This window comes from Mastigoproctus giganteus, chromosome 12 (assembly GCF_048544385.1).
Source record: "Mastigoproctus giganteus isolate SK-2022 chromosome 12, ASM4854438v1, whole genome shotgun sequence".
In the NCBI taxonomy this organism is placed as follows: domain Eukaryota; kingdom Metazoa; phylum Arthropoda; class Arachnida; order Uropygi; family Thelyphonidae; genus Mastigoproctus; species Mastigoproctus giganteus.
The window spans coordinates 164,210,265-164,238,023 of record NC_143586.1 but is presented as its reverse complement, the minus strand read 5'-3'; the positions used below and the strand labels follow the sequence as shown (position 1 = coordinate 164,238,023).

General features: G+C 36.5%; 1 protein-coding gene across 1 annotated transcript in view; it reads left to right on the top strand.

The window, feature by feature from the left end:
* The window catches only part of LOC150077566 (BBSome complex member BBS2-like), a 196,657-nt gene that overhangs the window by 134,376 nt on the left and 34,522 nt on the right, over positions 1-27,759 (top strand). The window contains exons 12-13 of the mRNA XM_090386874.1: positions 8,375-8,482; positions 16,740-16,872. Coding sequence (XP_090243000.1) covers positions 8,375-8,482; positions 16,740-16,872 — 241 coding nt within the window. The remainder of the gene's footprint in view (positions 1-8,374; positions 8,483-16,739; positions 16,873-27,759) is intronic.

Here is a 27,759-nt window from a genome sequence, read left to right as displayed (position 1 = left end):
TGCTATAAATTTATTGAATGATGTGCGGAACAACATTACTTCAACAACCATATCGAATTGCTTCAAGAAATCGTAATTAAATTTGAATGAAATTTCAATTGTAGATGAACAAGATGGAAACGAAGTAAACAACTTACCATTTCATCCAAATGGTTGCTACATAACAACATTGTAGGTTTTAATACAGATAACATCAATGAATTTGTACGTGTCAGTGACAACTTATTAACTAGTGGTCTTCCTACAGAGAGTGACATTGTACATGCTGTACTCAACAAAGACGATATTGACGATGGTAAAGACAATGACTGTGATGATGATATGATGACAATTGAAAGTGAATTAAAATGAGTGCTGACAATCTCACAAGCTCAAGGTGCAATGGACACATTAGTCAATTTTTTTGAAGGAACTGAGGCAAGTAATGGGACTTTTAACAAGTTGAGTGTTTTAAAAGGAAATTTAAGAAATATCAAAGTGAAATATTTAAAACAAACATCAATTTTAAGATTCATAAATAAAGACTAATTGAAATCATGTTTATTATTAAATAGTATAGTATTTGTCTGTAATAAAATTACAGACAAATAAATTGTGTTTAATATGGCATAAAGTGCAGCCATTATCAACCCACTGCAGATTTCCCTCAGCATGAATTGTTGATCCTCAACAATTCATGCTGAGGGAAATGGACCATAATCTGCCATGCTGGTCCAGTGCGGGTTGGCAGGTTATGGCATAATTGTGTTTAATAATAATATACAAGCATATTAATGCAAATAATATGTAAGTATATACTTATATTATTTTTTTTTCTATCTAATATTTCTTTTGTTTTTTGAATCTATCTTTTTATCAAGTTATTGAGAATTTAAAAAAATAGGAGGTAGATTTAACTCATTACTGATATAAAGTGTTCATTGTTTAATAGTCCCAAGGGTTCCCCCATCTCCACTGTCACTGATATAGCAAATAACAGTTATAACAAGGAAATTTTGTCAGTCCCTTGATGCTTGTTATAACCAAGTTCAACTGTATAATAAATACTGGGAATCCAATTTACAGTACAGTTCATAATTAGGAAATATGGAACAACTCAGCCATGTAATCATAGGCTGCATAATGTAACAGCCACTGTAGCTGAGTGGACATACACAAGTGTGAAAAAAAAAAAAAAAAAATTCTTCCCCCTCTCCCAGCAGGTATTCCTTTGAAGTTACACAATTCAGGTATTCTGAAAATCATTGCATGTACAAAAATCATGTATCATAGAAAATAGTGTAATATGGCTAGATCAAACTATGGGACTCCCCCCCCCCAAAGATATATAATTTGAGTTATGAACAAAACAATGGAATTTTACATTAATGTGGTATAATTACCATAGTAATGTAAAAAAAATTCTGTGAAGAATACTAACTGCAGTCTATATCAGCAACTTATAAAAATGTAAGCTGCTTATCGATTCTTGCAAACTTTGTATTATATTTTTAGCAGTTTTTAACCATTCTAAATGTGATTTCATCTTTAAAAAAGGATGTCATACACTACTGTTTACAAAAATTTATAAACTGAATATATCGTAACTGACAATTATTCTAGCTTGTTCCCCTCTCAGAAGGGGACCCAGCCACCATGTTTAGTTTTGTGAGTGTTAATTGTTAGTTTTCTCATATACAATTAATGCTTCATTTATGTTTTTTATTGCTTCTATAATTGAGATGAAATAGGAGAGAAACTGTATAGTAATTACTCTCAGAGAACTATTGTTTATAAAAATAGTCTAATTGAGGGACTGTACAGCAGAAGAGAAGCAGTACCTGTTTCCATTCTCTGTGAGGTATAGAGTTTGCTTTGTTGGTGTCTATTGTGAAATTCATGTTTTGCCATAAACAGCATTTTTTTTGTCCCCTCTTGAGGGTTTTGATCACACTCACATTATTATCCAAAACCGTGTCGTATGTTGAGATTTTATTAATACCTCAGTTTTTAAGCACCTTAGGTATATTAAGTTTTGCATACTCAAGGAAATGCTTTTCTGTGAATACTATTTTTGTCATTTTTGGTGTATGCAGTAATCCCCAGCATCACAATGTCTATAATAGAACTTGCATCTCTCTTTTTTTTTTTTTTTTTTGCATCCTTACATATTTTTATAAACAGGCAGAAGTCAATTGTAAAGGTATTGATCTCTAAAACTATGGGGCCACCATGAGTTTCCCATGCTACCCTAGTAATAAATTACACTTTTCTGCTTCTATGAAAAAATAACAAGTCTCTTTCAGACAGATTATGAACTTGCAGAACAGGCTTACAGCATTCATTAGCTCACACCTGGAAATTTAGGTTTTCACACTTTTGGCATCTATCATCTTATGAGTTAAATCTTCACTGTATTGTCAGTTTCCGTATACATATAATGTATATATTTTATGTATAATTCTGTATACATATAATGATGAGGTTCCTAGCACCCCTCCTCCCCACCCAGGAAGTGTGACACCACATTACTAATAAGCACATTGTGCTTTTCTTCTCAAGAAGTGTTACTTAGTAGTGCGACATGGGGCAAATTGTGGAGTTACTTAAAATTTGAAAGATCAATGCCTTTTCATTAGACTTTGTATATTTTTGTTTCTGTAAAAATGGACATATTATGAACTTATAGACAGGTGTAGAACATTAGTTCAAAGTTGGGATATATTGATTTATAAACACTTTTCTGAAAAGTAGTTCATAAATTAAATGCCCGTGAATTGGGAACAACTTTCCCTGCTATAATGATAGGGGAAAACTTGACAAAAAGAAATATTTGTCGTCGTCTTTGTTTTCAGTGTTTTTGATGCATTCTCCATTCGTGCAGCAGTAATGTGTAAATGTGCGTGCATGGCACATCACTAAAAGCAAAGTACAGTATGATGTTATGCAGTGATAGACAAGGCAATATAACTATCAGTAGTTTCATTCAAAAATCTGGCACTAGTGTTTCTAGATTTGAGAGTTTGTACTGTAATTATTTATTCTTTTGAAATTTCCTAGTTGTAATAATGATGCATTGTACTGTGTGAAAAATATCACAGAAAGCATTTGCTATGCTAAATTAAAAACAGATTAAAAAATATATCATAGTAACACTAATTTTACAAAAAAAAAAATAAATAAATAAAATACAGTAAGTCCCAAGCTTATACATTAATTCATTCCAAAGGTTCTGTGTAAGTTGAAAACTTCATCAATGCTTAAATACTATATATATATATATATATTTTTTTTTATATCAATCTAAACAAAAAATATATATATATTGTGTGTGTGTGTGTGTGTGTGTGTGTGTGTGTGTGTGTGTGTGTGTGTGTGTGTGTGTGTGTGTGTGTGTGTGTGTGTGTGTGTGTGTCCATTTAACTTGAACTTGTGTCAGTCAGGTTCAAGTTACACATGACTTACTGTAATAAATTCTGTTTTGCAATGAGAGCAGAAAACATTTTTTTTTTTAAATTTTATATGCATTATTTATTATTGTAAATATTTAATTAATGTGATGGTATATGCACTCAGATCAATATAAACTTTAGCATTAGCATTAGTAGAGGCATATGATGCAAGAAAGCAAGCTTATTCAGCATCAGCCAAAAAAAAAAAAAAAAAACCCCACTCCCATTTCACCCATCTGTTCGTTCGAAATACCTGTCCAGTTGAGCTTTAAATTTGTTTAGGCTATCAACTTCTACAACAAGTGATGGAAGTCGGTTCCACCAACCAACCACCCGCTGGCCAAAGGCAAATTTCCGCACATCTATCCGACATCCGTCCTTCCTCAATTTGAATTTATGCCCTCTGAGGTGATTATTCTGAGCAAGATGAAGAATCCCATTGGCATTGAGCATGCTCAAACCATTCAAAGCCTTATACACCTCTATCAGATCACCTCGCCGGTGCCTAGTCTCCAGACTCTGTAATTTGCAAAACTTAAGCCTTTCTTCGTAAGAGCAACCCTTTGTTCCATTCACTAATCTTGTTGCCCTTCTCTGTACCCGTTCCAGCAGTTCTACATCCTTCTTGAAATGAGGCCTCCAGACCTGTATACAGTACTCAAGATGTGGCCTAACCATTGCCTTATACAAGGGAATAATCACCTCCTTATCCCTGCTAGAAAAATTCCTGTATATCATTGACAAGACACCATGAGCTACTCTTGCAGCTCGTCTGCACTGCTCAGAGAACTTCATATCTGCCTGCACAATTACCCCCAGGTCCTCTTCATTCTCCACCACTATCAGTGTAGTACCGCAGAGTTGATACGTTGCTCTGGGGTTACTGTTTCCCATATGTAGTACTTTACATTTGTCAATGTTAAACTTCATTTGCCACCTCTCAGCCCATCTGTTCAACCTTTCCAGATCCTGTTGCAGCAGCATAGCGTCAGTAGTGTCCTTAACGACCCTGCCAACCTTTGTATCATCTGCAAACTTGGACATTAAACTTGATATCCCATCATCAATATCATTCATAAACACCGAAAACAACAACGGACCCAACACTGAACCTTGAGGAACTCCACTAATAACATTAGTCCACGTTGAGCAGTGTCCATTGATTACCACTCTCTGTCTTCTGTCACTCAACCAACCCCTTATCCATAGCAGCAATTTGCCTCCAATGCCACACTTCTCCAATTTGTGCAGCAGTCTTCCATGTGCAACAATATCAAAAGCCTTTCTAAGATCCAAATATATAATATCAAAGTTATTCCCTGCATCCAGTTCTTTTGTGACTACATCATAGTATCCAATCAAATTGGTCAGGCAAGACCTGACCAATTTGATTGGATACTATGATGAATACCTTTGTGAATTGGGGTTACATTTGCACATCTCCAGTCTACGGGTACCTCCCCTGAGTCCAAAGAAGCTCTCATAATTATGGCTAGGGGTTTGCATACTTCCTTTGCTGCCTCCTTTAATATAACTGGATAGATCCCATCCACCCCAGGTGCCTTTTTTATGTTTATCCTCAACAATCTCTCCTCCACTTTCCTCTCAGTTATTACAAAATCATCCAGCTCACTGCCAATGTTTACTTTACCTACATCATTCTCCTTCCTGAATAACTCCTCGTGTGTGAATGTAGATGCAAAATACTCGTTTAGATTGGTAGCCACCTGAGCAGGATCCTCAACTGTTGAACCATCAATATCTAGTGGACCAATCTGATTCATCCCTTTCCTTCTCGAGTTCAAATATGTAAAGAACTCTTTTCTGTTTTTCTTTGCATCCTTTGCCAAGGATTTTTCGTAGTCTGCCTTTGCCTGCCTAATCTCCTTTGTGACTTGGTTACAGACCAACTTATATCTATCATAGGCTTCCATGTCACCCATTAATTTGTATGTATCCCATGCATTTTTCTTCTCTGCCACATGTCTCATTAATTCATCTGACAACCATTTAGGCCTAAACCTTGAACAATATTTCTTAGTTGGTATGTAAAGCCTGGTAGCCTCCAAGATTAGTTCCTTGAATGCTTCCCATTTTGAGTTTGCTGTTGGTAACATCATCAGTTGGTCCCACTGTATAGAATTCAAATACTGTCTCAGACCATCATAGTCGCCTTTACGAAAACAAAAACCCTTCCCTTTACCCCTAATGGTATTTACCTCTTTGAGTAAATCCCACTTCAGCACATAGTGACCACTGCCACCTAGTGGTTCATTTATCTGCAGATTCTTAATGCATGAAGAATCACTACTGATAATCAGATCAAGAGTATTGCTCCCTCTTGTTGCCTCACGAACATGCTGATGTAGAAAACAATCATCCAATAAATCCACAAAAGCCTTGCTAGTGTGCGAGTGACCAATCCACAAATTCCAGTCAATATCTGGGAAATTAAAATCCCCCATTATAAGACTCTCTGATTTACTGGCCCACTCTATTTCCCTGTACAATATCTTATTATACTCATCAGAGTCATTAGGCCTATAGCACACTCCTACTCTCAATTTTGATTTCCCTATGCTTATGTCACACCAGACTGACTCGACACTGCCCTGTCCATCGATGTCGACTGGCTTCACTTCCTTGGACTTTATGTGTTTCTTAATTAATAGCATAACCCCTCCTGTCCTGTCTATCCTTTCTATACACATTGTATTCCCCAAATTCCAGTTCCGCATTACTTATATCTGTGTGACACCACGTCTCTGATATACCAACAATATCTGCCTTTGATGTTTTGAGCAATACCTCAAATTCATCAAATTTATTTACCAAACTCCTAGCATTGGTGTACACGCAGGTATACATGCACCTGTTTCTATTCTTAGCTACCCTAACACAACCCATGTGTTTACTTGTACCGCAATGACTACCAGCAGTCTCTGAAATATCCTGCATCTTGTTTTCCAGGCTTCTGCTCATTTCAATAGAAGCAGTGCAAGAATCACTTCCACCTCTGCCAGTGGCTACTGTTAATCTATTAGTCCTTGTATCCCTCCCAACTAGCAGTTTTCCGACCCACCTAACACTGCCTCGACAGCATCAGCAAAAATTCTTGCACCCTTTCTATTTAAGTGTATCCCATCCCTGTAGAAGCAATCTCTCCTGTTAACAAGTACAGTCCAGGCTGAAAAAAATTCTACCCCTTGAGCCTTGCACAATCCCTCCAGGGCCGAATTGATCGACAAGGCTCTCATCATATACTCCCTCCTATCGTGTCTGGGCAGAATTGCAGACACTTTCAAGTTCAACCCTAATTCACGGCTTTTTTTCAACAGTGACCTGTACTTGCTAAGTAATTCCGCCGGTCTCCTACTCTTAATATCATTAGTGCCAACGTGTACAACTATATCACCTTTTGTGCCTTTTACTAGTATTACAATCAATATGTTTCATATAAATATCCCAATAGTGTACTCTCATTCACTTTTGAGTTGTGTTGAAGTTTTTATAACAACCTATCTCAAGACTTACAGGTCTCTCCTCAAATAGCTTCAGATAGTCTCAACTGGTGAATCACTGACAATTTGCAATGAGATAGGCAATTCTGTGTGAGTTGATGTAGAATATAAAGAAGCTAAAATTTTGAGTATTAAATATCTTGACAAATATACATGGCCTTTTAAATAAATTTGTAATTGAGGAGAGTACTTCCTTGATCCATTTAGTGGCCAGCAGAACTTTTGTTGCTATAAGTGATATTATGGTCTTACTACTGAAGAAAGAAAAAACTTCTGTCTCCTATTGGATTCATCCTGTTTATTCTGTATACATATAACAGCAGTACTCAAGCCAGAATAGATTTAGGTAAATTGCAGGCCTAAATAAAAATTAACCCAAACATTCAGTTTTGGCCTAATGAATGGTGAAACTGCCATACCAGGTACATCGCCCATGCCAGTAGGGAAGGCGATTAGTCAGAAGCTTTGATAGCTGATTTGAGGTAGTCATTTAAGATTACACAATATTGTATGAAATTTCACAGGGGTACACAATTTATAGCTTTGCTTTTGGACCACATTAGACAATTTGAACAAAAGCTTCAAGAAATATTTCTGTTTATGATTCATTCAATGCTTTTCATTCTTGTTTAATCAAATATTAGATTAATGGCTGCAGAGGCTGCTACAGTAAAACAAGAGAAGAGTTTTCAATCTAATAAAGAACTAATTAACAATTAATAGTCATAGGACACAACAATAATTAAGATGACATTCAAAGGCATTCATCACTTAGCGAAAAAATTAGCAAGCAGGTACTAACGTAATATAAAATTTCATCTACACATAAGCTGGTTGGCTGTATATTTTACATGATGTTGCTTTTTTTTCTTTTTTTTATTATAACTGCTTTTGTTTTTGGTGGTGTTCAGATAGTGTGTATATAATCTTGATTTCTAAGCTACATGATTTCATAAAAAACCTTTCAACCTAAAAGAAGCTATGGCCCTACTAGTAAAAAGATGATATTTAATAGTCAGAGACATTCTGATTTTCTTAAAGTTTACTTTGTGAATAAATAAAAATATAAATAAATTTCTATTTATTATTTTGGATATTAGTTTCTTGTAGCTGATTTGTCACAGCATATATATCAATACAATGGCTAACAATGCATGATATAATTTTTGTGGCAATGTACAATCTCAGCTACAGCCCAAGACCACAGTTAGCCAAATATAAATACAAGTCTTATTTATTTATTATTATTTTTTTTCATCCTCAAGTGAAGTATTTGTTCCAGTTACCTAGCATAATCATTAAAAATTTAAACAGGTAATAGAAATGAAATCTGCATAGAGTAGATTATTGAATTACTAGATGCAAGAGTTAATTAAATATAACAGCCATCAAGTAAGCATTTTGAATAATTTAATTTTTTAGTCATCCTCGAGAGAGTCAGCTTAATTCTGCCCTTCATATCCCTTTGTTTCCATCCAAAGACCTTCCTATAGACTTGCATATTAAAGCAATTGTGGGATACAGGGGAAGGTAAGGATTCATTTTAAATAATATTAAAATTTTGTCTTATTGTGGTAAAGGTTACTGCAGTTATAATAAAGGCTAAAACATTGGAATGAATAGTCCATGATAATATATCACTCAAATTTCCCTTTAATAATTTAAGTGATTGTATCTTAGTACATTCTTGCTTGGTAGCATATTTCAGTGTAGTAACAAGCATTGCATTTTTATTTGTATTGCATTTTATCTGTTAAACTGTTATTAAGCAAACCTCTCAAGATTATCGACCAACCTAATTTTCATTTCTTTTTGCTTTTTTCCAAGTAAAATAATACATTTTTTGAAGTATATAATGAGCATATTTCTTTTTTGATTAAATGTTGAATTGCTGTGATGCACTAAATTTCCCCACCTCAGGAAAATTACCAACAGCCACCAGTAGCATGTGATAGAAAACTCCCAGAAAGTGAACTCCTCTACAGAAAAAAAAACTGTCTGGATTAAGTCAAAAAAAAAGGCAGCAAATGTGAAAAATAAAAGAGCAACAAACATATTAAGGGCAATCACCTGTCCATTTAAACTGTTCAGTATCATTCAGTTGGTAAATTATCGCATAGAAATTTTCTTTGATTTTCTATTGATAGAAATAAAATACAATTAAATAAATGTTTCTTGTGAAGAAGAACAGGTCCCTTTACTTTATTAAATAATTGTTGTAATCATTTGTCATTAAGTTGTACATCCATGCCACTGTGAATAATGCTGTTTTATCAGTGCTATAAAAGACAGTTGTGTCAGACATGGCTGTTGCTTCAGTAGAAGTTACCCACCACAGTAATACATACATTTAAAATATTAGCAAATTTTATTTGTTGTTTTAATTTTTGTTTACCTGTGAATATACCTGCACATAATTTTATAAACTTGAGATATAAATGTCTTTACAGTAAAACTACTGGAATTTATGTGGGAGTTATTCCCACCCCCTCCTCATTTTCTTTCAGAATCATTCTGTTCATGAGTGCTTAATGCTATTTTGCCCATGTTATCTATTAAAAATTCAAAGGAATCCCTATTTGAATAGCATTGTTTCTATATAAATTCTCCCTTTCTTCCATTCAACACTATTCTGTTCATGAGTACTTGGCGATATTCATTGTAGCTTTTTGCTATTGTATTTATTAAAAATTCAAAAGAATCCTTATTTTAATACCATTGTTGTTAGCGACTATTGAGTGGTTAAGAAGAAAGACAGAATTTTATAAATAATGGATTATATGATTTGTTATGCTCCAAACCAAATTTGAGTAAAAAATTTTCATATTAGCATCATCCCAAGGTGGTGAGATATCAGCCAAATGTCAATGACAGTTGTACATTCCAAACTGATGGAAAAGCAATTGAGCAGATAGTGAGAAGGTAAGGACAATATAATAAATGAAGTCAGTTGTGCATGGCAAGATATCCATTCAGAAGCATCAGTACTCATTAGAAAGTACAGGTTGTTGTTGTTTGGTTTTTAGGAGCATTAGCAACTAAGGCCATATTGCCCGGGTCATTCCCTGTCCTTTCCGCATCCTCCGTATTTGGTGGTCACAGGCTCAAACCCTGGTCTAATCAAGAAGCATGTACTCCTGCCCACCTGGCTATGGAGGCGCCAGAAAGTACAGGTGAGAAAGGACAGTATAATAAATGAAGTCAGTTGTGCATGGCAAGATATCCATTCAGAAGCATCAGTACTCATTAGAAAGTACAGGTGAGTGAAATAGGTATGTACAAATCTTGTTCTTTCTAGTATTCTTCTCATCTGTTTTTCTTGAAAGCTGAAGGGTCACTGCTTTGCATGTTGTTTTACCTGGAAAGCCTCTCCAGATCAATAAACAGCTATTATAACAGGTTTTATGGATATAATAGGTTTATAGTCAATATATGACACTCAAAAAGTATGTGGAATTGCTATATAGTTTTGCTACTATTAACATAAGCTTGTGCTGATATAAGCTTGCAAGGAAGCAAGCTTATATCAGCTTAAGCATCAGTCAAAAAAAAAATAAAAATAAAAAAAATACCCACTTTATTTTCCCATTCCTGCTAATAATTTTACCAATCCTTTAAATTTATTTAAATTACCCACTTCCACACCAAGCAGAAGTTTATCTTAACAATCAGTTACTCTCTGTCCAAAAGCAAATTTCTGCACATCCATCCTGAAACTTTCTTTTTCAATTTAATTCCTTCTTAAAATGGGACCTCCAAACCTGTATGCAGTACTCAAGATGTTGCCCAACCATTTCTTTACTTAACAGGATAATCACTCCTTTGCCCCTTCTGGCAAAATTTCTGTCTTTGTAGCATCACCAAACTTGATATGCTTTCATCAACGTTGTTAATAAATATTAAAAATAGTAAGGGACCAAACCCCAGCAGAACCTACTAAAACTAGTCCATGAAGAGCTGTAGCCATTGATAACCAGTCTCTCTTATGCCATCAGCCATCCTTTTATTCATATCAGTAACTTACCTCACTATCACACTATTTCAGTTGTATGGCAGTTTTATTTCATATGGCAGAGCATCAAAAACTTTACTGAAATCTAAATGTACAATGTCAAAATTATTTTTTGTATCCAGTTACTTTGAGTAACTAATCAAATTGGTCAGACAAGATTTCCAAATCCGTGCTGTAATTTTCCTATAAATGTGTTACTGTTTAGATGATCCTGCATTACTTCTTTAACCACTACTCCATTATTGATGTGAAAACATCTTTGGTAGCACCTACTAAATTTTGGACTGAAGTAAAACCAATTTGTCATGAAAATGCAACATGTAAATTATGCAAATTGTCACTTCCTAAATGATGAAATTCATTTAGGAAGTGACAATTCAAGCCAATAGCCTAATTACCCATTTGATTGTCACTGTAGGTGGTTTCAAATTTCCATAATTTTAGCTGGAAGACAATGGATTTATGATAACTAAAGTAAGAGACTTATACAGGTAGTTCTTGACTTTATGAGTTAATTCGTTACTAGTGTGTGCTCGTAAAGCGGGAATTTATATCACATAGATGTAATGCTAAAATAGGGATTACAATTTCAACTATGAAATTTGACCATAGTAATGTTAAAGTTCAACAAAACAATAGTCTATGCTTAAACAATGATTTATTTATCCAAAGAAATGAAAACATAGCCTTTAAATCAAGCAAATTATTTATGTCATATAAATGTTAAAGAATGTTAGGTCTTCATTATCATCGACTAAATGCACACTTGTTGTTGGTTCAACGCTCATTGGCTCTCGTTGGTGGCACAAGGAGCTGTCTTCTTCGGAAATGCTTCAAGGGTCGCTTGTTTCCAAGACAGTCTTCTCTTTTCTTTATAAATTTCACGATAGCATGCATAAGTATTTTTTAAATCTGTAGTTTCTAGTGCACTCAAAATTTGAATCTTGTGACTCGAAAATCTCAATTGCTTTTTCTGCATTGAAAAGCTTCATCAAGCCCCTTGAGAGTGAAGAAACAAAGAGGAGTTTTAGCTGTTAAATCTTTTTCCTCAGCTTCTTGACATTTTGCCATTTCAAGGAGGTATTCATTTGTGAGCTCTCCATTGTGTGCTTGAAGTAGATTAGTGAAGTGAGTTATAGAAACCTCAAGCTGCAGTTGGTTAGCATTATTAATGACTGCTTTTGTTTCATTTTGTATGATCTCTGCTGGTTCTTGAAATCCTTCAAACATCAATAAACTGAGGACAGTTCATTTCCAAACACCCTTCATGTTCTTCTCTGTAAGTTTGTCCTAGGCTCGTTTTATTATTTTGATTGCATCTAAAATATGGAGTTCTTTCCAAAATTCTTTAAGAATTGGGACCTCCCTCCTTATCTCTGCCTGAACAAACAAACACACGCATAGTAGTATTGTATAGCTACGCACGTGGTTTGAAATGCCGTATTTATGAATGTGGCATTTCAAACATTTATTTATTGCAATTAATGTTCATATTTTCAATTTTGGTGTTACTTGCTACTTGAAAAAAAAAAGAACTCGTAAAGCGGGAACTGCCTGTACTGGGAATTGAAATGTATCTAAATGTCACTGGAAAACTGTTGATTGAGGTACCCAATCTTGTAGTTGAAATTGAGGGAAAATGGGAGACGAAAAAATAAATTGCTGACAAATAATTGTGTTGTTGCAGTAATATGACAAATACTTGTATTGTTGCAATCATATTATTCAACAAATCAATAGGGTAATTAGACTATTGGTTTGGATTTCAATAACCTCTTCCAAGCCAAAGATGTTTTCACATAAAACTCTTTCATGTGTACAAGGTACACACACAGTTTTTTTTTTTAACTCTAGAATAGAAGCCAGGTTAATAGGTCTATAACTACTTGCTTTGCCCTTTGATTCTCCCTTTATGAACAGGGAAGACATTTGCACATCTCTATATGTAGGAATCTCTCTGAATCCAAGAATGATCTCACAATTATAGCCAAAGGTTTGCTTACTTCTTTTGTTGCTGCTTTTAATATAATTGGGTAGATTCCTTCAATCCAGATTTACTTTTACTTTTAGCTTCAACAATTTCTCTTCCACCTTCTCAGTTATCGCAAAATCATCCCCTAAATCTAAGGATGCTGTCTTCAACAACCATATAGTGGTTTTGGTATTTATTACTGATTTGTAGAGGTCTGAATTCTTCAATGACTAGAGGAATTTTCAAAGTTGTTTTCAACCAAGGCCTGAGATGGGCTGTAGTTAGCTGAAATCAGGTGGAGGGAGTAGGATTTTTTCCTGTGAGTTATTCCTGGTTTTTTAGCCCATACAACATGCATTGCACACACACACACACAGACATAATGCAAAATGTACAATTACCATAGGTCTCGTTCACTTTCTACTGACCTGAGTAGGATTTTTCGTACTCAGAGTAGTGGAAAGTAGTGCAATATGTCCTAAGTTGCCGATGCACTTGGAAAACAACCACCACCAAGGATCTCTCATAATTTACTTACCCCTTTTGATGCTTCTTTAATATAGAGTTGGATAGAGTCCATAAACACTCCCTGCCTTGTTTATTTTCTTCCAGCACAAAAGTTGGTGCTTAGAATCCTCTTAAGTTCCAAACATTTACTGCATCAAGGGCTCCAATGGTAGTAGAGTCAGTCACTTCACCTAAGACACCAGATATGTTGAATTTGCATAACTCCAAGACTCTCACACAGTTGCTGTCTTGTATAAAATGTAAATCTACAAATCTTGGAGTGCAGGATAAGAAATTTGGATTGGGCAGCAGGGTGACTAGATAGCAGTATACATCATCAGCTATCACATAGATAGGTTAAATACCAACACTGATTTGCATGAAGTGAATAACAAATCCAGATGTAAATTCTAGAAAGCACTTAAAAGTAAACTGAATATGATTCCCAAAAGTTTCATTGAATTAACTGAGGAACAGAGATTATTAATAGATACATCAAAGAGAGCAGAATGTCCTCTAAAATACCTTGTATATTTCATTTTAACTGGATTAACTGACAAACTGAAATGATGAAAGATTGTAAGAAAGCAAAAAAAAACTTTAACTGCAGAGGATTTAGAGGTAAAAAAGGAAAATGCATTATCATCATTGAGAAAAAATTAAGGGATATTACAAAAAAATAAAAAAAAAGAGAAGGGTAGAGAGTGTTATCACCTTGGAGAAGATCAAAATTAGTACACTTAACAGCAGCAAGATTATGAGAATTAGTGACCAGTCTGTTTATCAAAAGGGAAAAACAGTAAAAGGCAGACCCAGAAATTACATAATCTTTGGACCTTCCAAATTTTTAGCATTGCAGATCGTTTGAAATCATCATTTCAAATTTACAGAATTTTAAACATCAAGAATTAAAACAATATATGTGTGTAGTTTGTTACATTTCAGGTGCATTTGATTGTTTCTTAAATAGAATTTTTTTATTTTTCTGTGATTAATAGAAGTTAAAAGTAAATAGTTATCTTCTTATCAATTAATTAGTAAGATTTTAATTTTACAGAACACTTAATTAAATTCTAATTTTACATTCTCTAAACTTAGCCATTCAGTTTAATTACAATTCTCTCTCTCTCTCTCTCTCTCTCTCTCTCTCTCTCTCTCTCTCTCTCTCCCTCCCCCTCCCTCCCCCCCCCCTTACATGGAACAGGACCAGGGTATGTCTGCCAGAGGCAAAATTTGATGATGTTGTAGAGCAGATATCATCTTTTAAGGGCACAAAAGGTGATATTGTTGTATACTTTGGAACTAATGACATTAAAAGTAAGAGATCTGCAGATATACTCAACAAGTACAGGTCATGTTGAAAAAAAGTCACGAGTTAGGGTTTAATGTGAAAGTGTCTGCAATTCTGCCCAGACATGATAGGAGGGAGTATATGATGATATATAGGAACTTTAGAAGGGACAGGGAGGTGATTATCCCATTGTACAAGGCAATGGTCAGGCCACACCTAGAGTACTGTGTACGGGTCTGGAGGCCTCATTTTAGGAAGGATGTAGATTTGCTTGAGCGTGTACAGACAAGGGCAACAAGATTGGTGAGGGGAACAAAGGAGTGCTCTTACCAAGAAAAGCTTAAGTTCTGCAAATTGCAGTGCCTGGAGAATAGGCACCTGCAAGATGATCTGGTTGGGGCTGTATAAGGCCTTGAATGGGTTGAGAAAGCTGAATGCTGATGGGATTCTTCCTCTTGCTCAGATTAAGAACTTGAGGGGGGCATAGATTCAAATTGAGGAAAGACAGTTGTAAAATGGATATGCAGTAGTTTTCCTTTAGCCAGTGGGTGGTTGATTGGTAGAACAGACTTCCATCTTTTGTTGTGGAAGTTGATAGCCTAAATAAATTTAGGGCTGAGCTGGACAGGCATTTGGAACGAATGGAGGAGTGAAATGGGAGGGTTTTGTTTTTTTTTGGCTGATGTTGCATAAGCTTGCTTTCTTGCATCGTATGCCTCTGCTAATGCTATATAATTACAACCGTATGTAAGATTGTATAAAGTACTTTATTAAGTACAATAAAAGCATTCAAAGTGAGCCTTTAGTGTACTCAATAAACTCTTATTCAATTCTATTGGCCTTAGGGCTAGGTGCCTCCATAGCCAGGTGGGCAGGAGCAGCAGTGCATAGCACACGCTTCTTGATTAGACCGGGGTTCGAGCCCGTGAGCCACCAAATATGGAGGATGCGGAAAGGTCAGGGAATGACCACCGCATATCCCCGGAGCAATATGGCCTTAGTTGCTAATGCTCCTAAAAACCAAATAACAACAGCAATGCCGCCTCCGTAGCCAGGTGGGAAGGAGCAGCAGTGCATAGCACATGCTTCTTGATTAGACCGGGGTTCGAGCCCGTCACCACTAAATACGAAGGATGCAGAAAGGTCAGGGAATGACCACCGCATATCCCGGAGGAATATGGCCTTAGTTGCTAATGCTCCTAAAAATCAAATAACTAACTAACTAACAACAGCAACAGTCTTAGGGCTCTCTTGGAATGTTTTTATTATACATTATTGTACTACTTTATACAATATTACATATGGTTTTAATTATTTTACAGACTGATGTAATGTTTAATCAATAATTTGATGGCATTAATCTGATCTGGGACACTTTCCTGCCTTCCATTCATTCATAAAAGATTAAATATATATAGTTTGTATTAATACAAACTTATATATATAATATATAAGTTTGTTTAAAGTTGGAGAATATATAATTCTCCAACTTGAAAGAAATTTGGGATAGTCCAACAAATCTGTCTAAAAGGACTAAATTTAAAATTTCATAAAAATCTGTCCATTAGAGTGCACTTGTCATGTGTGGATGGACAGACAGATTATGGACATAGTGAAAAATATGCACTTATAAATGTGTGATGCACATAAAAATGCTGCATGCCTAACAGGACAAATGAATTATAAATGAATTCCATGCTTTTGATATCATGGTAAAAAGAATGAGCTTTATCTCATTCCTTATCTCTATAATTTAATGGTATTACTAGTAACTTAATACTGTCTTTGGTTATATTTCATATATATATTTTTTCTGTGTGAATCATTTTTTATTTGCTTAGATAGCAAAGGCCAGAGGACACAAATCCTCTGAATCCTCTGGCCTTTGCTATCTGGAATGTGTATAGCTGGATATTTTTATGTTCACCTCAATAAACAAATATTTATTTTCTTATTGATAAGGAAACTAAAAGAAAATATACTTGCCGGATTTTTTTTTTCTTAGTGTTCACTATCATGTATTTGAGTTAACTCGACAACTTCCCAGATTTGCAATGCATGCTCTTTGTTCTGATGTGACCAAAATTGAGGACCCTAAAAGTTATGTTACATTTACCATTAATGAGAGAGTACAGAGGGTGAGTTGGCAATAGATATTTGGAATCATTCAAATTTACACTGGCACCTCACTGACTTTACTTAAATTTTATTTTGACTTGTTGAATTTTCATAATTGCATTTTTATTATAATCCAAGTAATAATGAAAATTATTACTTGGATTATATTAGTAAAATTTGAATGATATATTTGTGTATGAATTTTTTGAAAATTATGTTTAAAATTTTCATACTAATGACCCATATCCTTTTGAAATGGGACTAACTTTGCTAACTGTCTGAGGAAGGAAAGGACAGTTCTCTGAAATCTGTACAGTCCTTTTCTGAATAAAATCATGCCACAAAGAATTTGTATAAATATTTTAAAACAACTCTACCTTTATGTTGAACTGGGCAACATTTCCTTTCTTTTCTATAAAAAAGACTGTAAGGAGGAGTTCCATATCTCATTTATGTGACTACATGCATTACAAAGAACGAATTCATTGATTGGTTAACAGGATAATTTAGGATAAGTGTTAAACAAAAGACATGCAAGGAAATACTTAATGCCATTCAAAGTAGAGTCCTGCGCTTGTCTGCTGTATTAGATCCATACTCAGAGTAACAAACCACACCTGAGCCCACAACAAATTAATTAATTAATAACACAACAATTAGCTTTAAATTAAAATCATTCAATCAGTAATATTAATGTTTTCTTTCTTTACATAAAAAAATAAAAAAAAAACAAGGAAAACAAAAAAACATTCATAATATAATTAATTTACAAATTTTTTGGCAGTGTGGAAACACGACATTACCTGTTTGTTTCAGCTGTGTTCATATTTCTTCAATTATAAATACACTTGCAGAAACCTCTTTCACTTGCTGTGCTATTGGCAGGGATGGAAAAAATTAAAGCCCTCCTGTTCTGCAACAGAGAGGAGGAATGTAGATGACAAAGAACAGACAAAACTGTATATAATAAAATATTAAGTGCCATATATAACTGGATTATACTGTATAATTTAGGCAGATCACTTAATCGTTGAAAACTACAGTGACCATTCACATTGGAGGGGGGGACCTCCCCCTTCCAGCCTCAATTTCAAATACTCATTTCTTCTTAATTATGCACTCAATTATTATTTTTATATCCTTTGACTTTACACATTGTGGCCTAAGTTGGTCATGCTCCATAAATATTCAAATGAAATCTATATATCCACATTTATGATGTTATTACCTCAAAGGGGTCTGGACATGAATATACACTTTGTAAAAATAATTTCATTAAACAGTAAAAAATGAACATGCAGGTGTCTTTGTATGGGTGATAATAAGTTACTTAAATTATACAGTAATTTTGAATTTCCCAAGGTGAATGCAATCTTCAAAAGTTAATTCTCTTTTAAGTTGCAATTTGTAGGTATCTTTTAATAATGTTATTTCATTTGAAGCTCATCGATTCAGTTTCTAATTCTTCAGCACTGGCTTTATATGGCCTTAAGTACTAATATACTAAATAATAATAACATCATAATAAGAGATAATTTGGAAAAGGAAAATAATTTTTGAAAAAGGTTGGCTTTTCTTCTTTTTTTTTTCGTTTCTGGTAACACAATACTGAGAGAGAAAGAGGTTGAATAGTTTAAATTTAGAGGTTAATAGTTTTAAATTTAGAAAACTAATTGTACCCTTTAGGCAAATGTACGTAATATATTAAGATATCAGTAGTAGTACTGTAATTCAATTTACACAATAAAACTACAATATATTACTTAGAAAAAACTAATAAAAACAGTTGCTTCATGAGCTAACAGATTAAGTTTGATATTATTGTATTAAATTATTTACGTTCAAAAACTGGAACCATGCAAATCCACTAACAAAAAGATTACTGAAGACCCAACTTGCAGGTACCCTACTTAATCTTACAAATTTTGCACCCTTCAAAGGTGTCAGCTGCAGAGGAAACAAGATATAGTACAAATAATAACTAATAGTAATAGAGGAAACTAATAGTGATTGGATTCAGAATCTTACCACTCCATCACTGAAGAATGATGTAGTGGTGAGATTATAAACAAATTAGACATGCAGATGGTAAAAGAGTTAAGGACCTCTCTGAATTTAATTAATAAAATGGTAAGGTCAGAAAGACTTAGGTGCGAGTATATGACCGGGTAGGCAGGAGCGGCAGTGCGTAGTACACGCTTCTTGATTAGACTGGGGTTCGAGCCCGTGACCACCAAATACGGAGGATGCAGAAAGGTCAGGGAATGACCACCACATATCCCCGGAGCAATATGGCCTTAGTTGCTAATGCTCCTAAAAAAAAAAAAAAAAAAAAAAACCAAACCATTAAGCTCAATCCAATTTCCTTCTTGACTTGTTTACTATGGTATGGACCTAAAAATTACTAGTGAAATCATTTTCATGGGATATCAAATCATAGTAGGAGATTTCTTAGGGAAGCATTTGGTTAAACAGGATGATTTTAATAAGTTTAGTATTAGTAATGGCAAATAATGCAAGAAAGCAAGCTTATAGAGCATCAGCCAAAAAAAAAAAAATAAAAGCATTTAAAAAAAAACTCACCTCATCCATCCATACCCTCCAAGAATTTGTCTAGTTCTGTCTCGATTTTATTCAAACTACCCACTTGCACAACAACAACAATGTATGAAAGTTTGTTCCAATGATTAAACCACCCATTATCTGAAGGAAACTTCCGCACATCTGTCCTGCAACCATCATTCCTCAATTTGAATATATGCCCCCCTCAACAAGAGGAAAAATGCTAACATTGAACTTACTCAATCTATTCAAGATCTTAAACACCTCAATCAGATCTCACAGGTACCAAGTCTCCAGATGCTACAATTTGCAGAACTTTTGAGAATGCTCCTTTGTTTCCCCCCCCCCCTCACCAATCTTGTTGTGCTTACCTGTACTCATTCCAGCAGCTCTACATCCTTCCCAAAATGAGGCCTCAAGACCTGTATACAGTACTCAGGCTGCAGCCTAACCATGGCCTTCTTCAAAAGATAATCACCTACTTATCCCTGCTAGAAAGGTTCACGTATATCATTTACAAAACTCTGTGAGCTCTCCTGGCAGCATGTCTGCACCAGTTAATATAAACTTAGTATCTGACTGCACAATTATCTCAAAGGATCTTTTTCATTTTGCACCATGTTGAGTGTACTACCAGATAGTTGGTATGTTGATCTGGAATTACTGTAACCCATATGCAGTACCTTGCATTTGTCAATGTGAAACTTCAAGCTGCCATTTCTCAGCCTATTAGCCTAATGTTTCTTGATCTTGCTGCAGAAGCTTACCTTGATTATGTCTAAGTATCATCTGCATACTTAGACATTATGCCTAATATACCTTCGTCAGTATCATTAATAATTATTGAAAACAACAATGGGCCCAACGCTAATAACATTAGTCCACATAACATAGTCCTAATAACATTAGTCCACAAAGAGCAGTACCCATTCATAACCACTCTGTCTTCTCCCACTCAACCATCCCTTTGTCCATTGCAGTAACTTGCCCTTAATGCCACATTGCTCCAATTTGTACAGCTGCCTTTTATATGCAACAGTATCAAAAGTATTCCTGAAATCCCAGTATATGATGTCAAAATTATTTTTTGCATCCAGTTCCTTGGTCACTGCATCATAGTAACGCATCACATTAGTTAGATAAGCATATTCAAAAAAGGTTAATACTCAAACACCAGCCAAGTAATTAAATATTTAATGAAATAAAATAAAGTAAAATGATACAGTAAACTGGACTATTACAATAAGTGCTAAAAGAAATAAAATCAGTTAAAACAGTTAAAAACTAACAATACTAAAATCGTTAAAATAAGCTAAAATACCGGAAATCCGAAGCTTTCGGAGACAGCTGTCTTCTTTCTCAACAGTGTACTGTTGCTACAATGACACCTCCCTAAGTAACAGGCCCATGGTACTCATGTGACTCACCAGGAACATCGTCAGTATTCTCTATCTGCACACCAGAAACGGAAGTGACCCGGGAGTGTGCCATGTGGAACCGATCATCACGTCTGAGGACAATCGCCTCAAAGAGGGGGTGTAATCGCACACCCCTGTCCCTGTTAATAGTATGACAGGATGAACAGATTCACAAGCTCTCTGAGCCACTTGCGTTCCCAGAACCCATGCGCACGGTCAGTAATGACTGCATCCTCAGGGGAGATCCGATGCTGCTTCTCCCAAAAATGTCCACCACAGCAGACCTAGCATAGTTCGCACTCTTAATGGTGGTCAAATGTTCCCCCAGACAGTCTTTTAGACATCGCCATGTCTCCCCCACATAACAATCCCCACAATCCAGGGCACTTAAACTACACTACTGGTGGAATCCCAGGTTACAGGGTCTTTGACCTGAGACACCACTGTGTGCAACCTCCACCCCGGAAGCTGCACACAGCGGGTCTGACACTCCCGTAGTGCCCACGCCACATGCTCTGAAAAGCCCGGATAGTAGGGAATGTAAGCAGCAGCTACCGAGGGAGGTGGTTCCCAGCGATTGGGGCCAGTCCTATAAACTTAGTACTTAGTACCGTACATGCGTTGGAGGTTGAGCAGAGAAAGAAAATATTTGTTGACATTAGACTTGAACTTCTGTAGACTGTAATTTTCAGGAAATATGTATGAAGAAAGGTTGTTCCAGAAAACGGCCGGTGAATGAATAAACAACGGAGATGAAAAGTTGGTTCTGTGAGTTTGAAGTTCAACAGTAAATGGATGTTGGCTGGTGGTGGCACGTGTTTGGACTGTTTTGAAAGAGAGAGAGAGAGTGGGAATTATAAGAACCAATTCAGAAGAATGGAAGTATCTGTAGAAAAGGCATGCAGCAGAAATAGTACATCTATGAGACAGCGAGAGACTCTGTTAAAGATGAGTCATTAATTAACCTAACTGCCCTCTTCTGAATGGCATCTAGAAGCCTGAGATATGAGAACAATATTCCATGGTAGGAAAAATTTGCGATTTGTACAGAGTGTGAACAGCTGTTTGGAAGAAAAGTAATGCCAAGAGCGAAAAAGAAAACCAAGTTTTTTCGATGCAGAGGAAGCAATATTTGTAATGTGCTTGTGCCAAGAGAGATTAGAAGTCAGGGTAATGCCTAGAAGAGATATATCATCTTGCCTAGAAATTGGAGTGTCACCAAAGATAAGCATAGGAGCAGAAGAATCCTTTTTTGTGAGATATAAGACAGGACTGAGTTTTAGAAGGATTGAAATCAACTAAGTTGTCTTTGCCCCACTGGAGAATTACTTGAAGATCGGCATTTAAGGAATTGGTAACGGATATTCGAGAAGTTGAAGCTGTTTGAGTAGGGCAAGGTTTCTCAAACTGGAATGCAACGTGCTATCATCAGCAAAACTATGGATAGGATTTCTGATCAATGGAAGAAGGTCATTAATATACAAGAGGAAAAGAGTAGGGGAAAGACTGAACCTTGGGGACACCAGCATTAGTGGAGAAGTTGGAAGATAGAGAGCCATCTACCATCACCCTCAGTGAGCAGTCGGCCCCGAGTGCCAAGCGATAGTTCCCAAGCGATCTTTATAGTGCGTTTTCTAGCATTTTTCCTAGAGTGAGTACTAGTGCTTTCATAAACCCTCCACCGCTCGCAACGTCACTGCTGACCGCTCGCAACGTTACTGCTTCCCTCGCTGAGCAACGTCACTGCTTCAACGCTAGCAACGTTACTGCTAACCCCGCTTGCAACGTTACTGCCATCGCTAGCAACGTACTGCTCTCTTCTTCTGCTGATCGCTTGGTCACTGGTTGGCACTGCTCCTGCCTCCACGTGGCGGGGTCGGTAACCTGGGAGAAGGAATTCCCTCTTCCAGGGCTGAAAGGAGCAACGATGGATTGTGATGCATATCCACCGCTAGAGCCCACGAGCTCCATACCTGTCAACTCTGATTCAGAGCGTGACTTGAATCGTCCGAAGAGACAGCGGACTGAAAAACAGAGTGCAGATATGCCAGCATTTCTAATAATGCACTCATTATCCACACAACCTGTAGGCAAGTTATCGCCATTTCTAATACAGAAATGTTTAGAATCGGTTGTTGGATCTCCTAAAATGGTGAAGCGTCTTCAATCTGGAGACCTTCTAATTGAAGCTTCCAAGCCAAGCCATTCAGAAAAATTGTTAAAATTGACAACTTTTAACAGCATTCCAGTGTCAGTTACGCCACATAACACCCTGAACACCTCTAAAGGCGTCATCAGCGAATGGGACTTACTAAATGTCTCTGAACAAGAAATAATACAAGAGCTTAGTGATCAAAAAGTGACTCATGCACGGAGAATCATGACTAAAAAAGATGGCAACCTACTACCAACCAGGTCCATCATTTTAACTTTCAGTACTCCGACTCTTCCATCTTCTGTTAAAGCAGGTTACCTAAATTGTAAGATTCGTCCTTACATCCCAAACCCCATTCGCTGCTTTAAATGTCAGAAGTACGGTCATTCTCAAACAGCATGCCGAGGCGATGCTGTGTGTCCTCTTTGTGGTTCCAAGGAGCATTCTCAAGAAGACTGTACAGCTTCCACTCCTGTTTGCCCAAACTGTAAAGGAAGCCATCCTGCATTTTCTAAAGCGTGTGACCTTTGGAAAACAGGGAAAAAAATTCAAAAGTATAAAGTGGAGCATAAAGTCACATACCCTGAAGCAAGAAAGCAAATAATGCTAACCATGCCTAGCCGATCATATGCATCGGTCACAAAAAATAGCCGCTCAGCTGCAACCCAAACAGATGTCTCCATCGAACCGAATATTTCCTTTGCCGCCTGGGCCAAAACTGCGCTAACTTATAATAAGAAAACTACAGTCAGTGAGACCAGCAACACCCCAATCAGCATCCCAACTGATGCTATCTCAACCTTGCCAGAAACAACGAAATCAGCTACTATTGAAAACCAGAAGAAATCGAAACCAAGGATTAGCAACCTGGAAATGGAGGTTCAGTCAGAGGATGAAGAGACAGTACTTGAGTTACATGCGAATGATACCATGGATACAGGACGCCCAACATTTCCCAGAAATGAAAAATCGAAACTAAGCAGACAGAAACCTTCCCAGAAAAAACAGTCAGATCAATCTTCCTCCAATAAATCCAGCAAATGAATAAATTCCTTCAATGGAACTGTAGAGGATTACGCAGTAATATAGATGACTTGAATGATTTACTAATACAAACTAAAGCAATAGGTGTATGTTTACAGGAAACCTTTTTATCACCACAAGTTTCTCTGAAAATTAAAAATTATTCTATGTTTAGGCGAGACAGGGATTCTGACACTCCTGCTCGTGGTGGGGTGGCTATTCTTATTCGAACTAACATACCGTCAAGACATCTCCAACTACAAACCTCTTTAGAAGTTGTAGCGGTTCGGATAGCAATGGGAATATCGTTAACCCTTGCATCCATTTATATCCCACCGAATTATCCTTGCTCCCAGATTGAACTTGACAACCTTATCACACAATTGCCACCTCCAGTCTGTTTACTCGGCGATTTCAACGGTCACCATCCATTGTGGGGATCTCCCATCATGGATAGGAGAGGCCAATTAATAGAAATGTTCCTGGATAACCATAACCTGACTCTGTTAAATTCTGGCTCTCCAACTCATATTCAACTACCTACAGGTAGAACATCAGCCATAGACTTATCAATATGTTCAGCCTCTCTTTTTCCAAGCATGGAATGGTTAGTGTTAAATGATCCATTGCACAGTGACCATTTTCCTATCATCAGTTCAATTCAAACACAGACGGTGTCATGTCCTAAAGGCCGCACTTCTTGGAACTTTCATAAAGCAGACTGGAAAAACTATTCAACTTGTGTTCTACTTGACAAACTATATGTACAACAAAATCGTATTGATGACGTAACTGATCACATTAAAAGCCACATATTATCTGCAGCAGAAATTTCCATTCCAAAATCTAACCAGTGCAAGCGGGTACACCAAAATCAGTGGTGGAATGAAGAATGCTCCAAAGCGAAACGAGAAAAAAATCATGCCTGGAACCAGTTTCGCAAATTTCCAACTACCGCCAACCTCATTATGTACAAAAAACTCAGAGCCAAAGCAAGACAAATTAGGAAGACAGCAAAACGTGACTCCTGGATTAAATTCGCCTCAGATATTAATAAAAATACTGACACTCGAGTCATTTGGAGAAAAATTCAAGCTCTGAATGGGAAATTTCTACCGCAGCAATCTCCAATAATACAATGCAATGGGCAGGACTTATCCTCTCCTACTCACATTGCAAATGCTTTAGCCGAATCTTTTTATAACATTTCTGCCTGTTCCTCTTATGCAATCTCCTTTCAACGCAGTAAAACTGATTCAGAACGTCATATGTTTAATTTCACAACTAGACTTTCACTTCCATATAACCAGCTGTTTACTCTATCTGAACTGAGAGAATCTTTGAGCAAATCTCCGAACAGCGCAGCAGGACCAGACGGCATTCACTACAATATGCTGAAGCATCTGTGTGAAGCCGATCTCGGCACACTATTACTCTTTTATAACCGGATCTTCTCTGAAAATACGTATCCTCTGTCATGGCGTCATTCCTATATTTGTGCTATTCCAAAACCAGGCAAAGATCCTTCTCTAGTTGAGAATTACAGACCAATATCATTGACAAGCTGTCTGGGCAAAATCTTTGAAAGGATGGTACATAAGAGGCTCACCTGGATTCTAGACTCCGAAAATCTCCTTTCTGATCACCAATATGGCTTCCGTAAAAACAGGTCCACCCTAGATGTACTTGTAAAAATTGAATCAAACATTCGTAATGCCTTCGTGAGAAAACAACATCTAGTGATGGTCAACCTGGATATTCATAAAGCATTTGACACCACATGGCGTCATGGTATTATTAAAGATATGCATCAGTTGGGGCTGAGAGGACATCTCCCTTTAATAATTCAGAACTTTTTAAAATTGCGTACATTTCAGGTCCGATATAAAAACATGCTGTCAACATCTGACATTCAAGAAGAGGGTGTCCCACAGGGTTCCATATTGAGTCCAACCCTATTTGCGATTAGGATCAACAATATTTTGGAAGAACTTCCAAAAATGATTGAAGTATACATGTATGCTGACGATCTCACTATATCCTGCCAATCGCAAAGCATGAATACTATCGAAAGGCAGCTACAAATTGCTTTAACGAAAATTCAATCCTGGACCTTAAGAAATGGATATAATCTCGCTGAACAGAAAACCACTACCACTCATTTCTGCAAACTTCGGTCACTTCATCCTGATCCAGAGCTAAAGATAAATAACGTGCCAATTCCTCTTGCTCACAATATCCGTTTCCTTGGTCTGATACTAGACAGGAAACTGAACTTTCAAGCACATGTGGCCTATCTTCGTACCATCTGCTTGAAGAAATTGAATATCCTTCGGTGTGTGTCATCCATGTCATGGGGTGCTGATCGTCATACTCTCATCCATCTGTATAGAGCTGTCATCAGGTCTCGCTTGGACTATGCCTCTCCAGTATATGATTCAGCGAGGAAAAGTACTTTAGAACGACTAAACACCATCCAGCACTGTGCTTTGAGAGTCGCTCTAGGCGCATTCAGAACTTCCCCGGTTCAGAGCCTGTACATCGAAGCTCATGAACCTCCCTTACATCTTCGCAGAAAATCATTACTTCTGATGTATGCCGCAAAAATCCGTAGTCTGCCCTCTCATCCTTGTTGGAGATGTCTCTACAATACTGAATGCGAGTCATTTTATATCAGTAAACCTAATGAAAACCGACCTGCTGCACTTAGATTTAAGGAACTGGCTCAATCATGGAACATAGATATCAGCAATATATTTCAGGACAAAACACCACCAGATCCACCCTGGGAAAATATCTGTGCAATATATGATGACTACTTTCAACAGTGGGGAAAGAACACGCTGTCTCCTTCCAATATCGCACAGTTACATGCAACTTACACTCTTTCTAATTCAAACGCATGTGAAATCTATACAGATGGATCAAAAACCGAGACCCAAGTAGGTGCTGCTGCAATCTTCCCAACATTTAGCACTTCTGTCTCATTGCCAATAGAATGCAGTATCTTCACTGCCGAGCTCTATGCTATAAACTTAGCTCTGGATCACATTATTGAACAACTAATTCCGTCTGCTTTAATACTCACTGACTCACTCAGTGCTGTCTCTGCCATAAATACTAATACCAAATCCTCTCACCCTGTAGTAAAACAGATTCATTCTCAGTTACTTGCCTGTATGGAATTGAACCAACCTGTGACATTCTGCTGGATCCCAGGACATTCTGGAATATCCGGCAATGAAAGAGCAGATCATGCAGCCAAACAACCAGAAACCACTATTTCGCAGACTTTTCAAGTTCCATTTACTGATTACAAACACATTATCCGTAAAGCATGTTATAACAGCTGGTCATTAATCTGGAAAGGTTATCCAGGAAATAAACTTTACCAAATAAAACCGGAACCAAGGCTGTGGCAATCCAGCTTCAGAAAAAACAGACGAGATGAAATAATTTTAGGAAGGCTAAGGATTGGGCACACTTATCTCACTCACCTGTATCTATTAACTAATGACAGCGCTCCCCAATGTACATCATGTCAAGTACAACTGACCATTCGACATTTGTTAGTGGATTGTCCCCACTTTCAAACTATTCGTTTAGACATCTTTAAGTCAATTTCTAATAAGCAGTCATCAATAAATTTATTACAGATTCTGGGAGATGATTTTAATCAAAAAGAACTCTTTACTTTCCTAAATCGTATAGGAATATATCATAAAATATAGCTATCACAATTAAGCTGA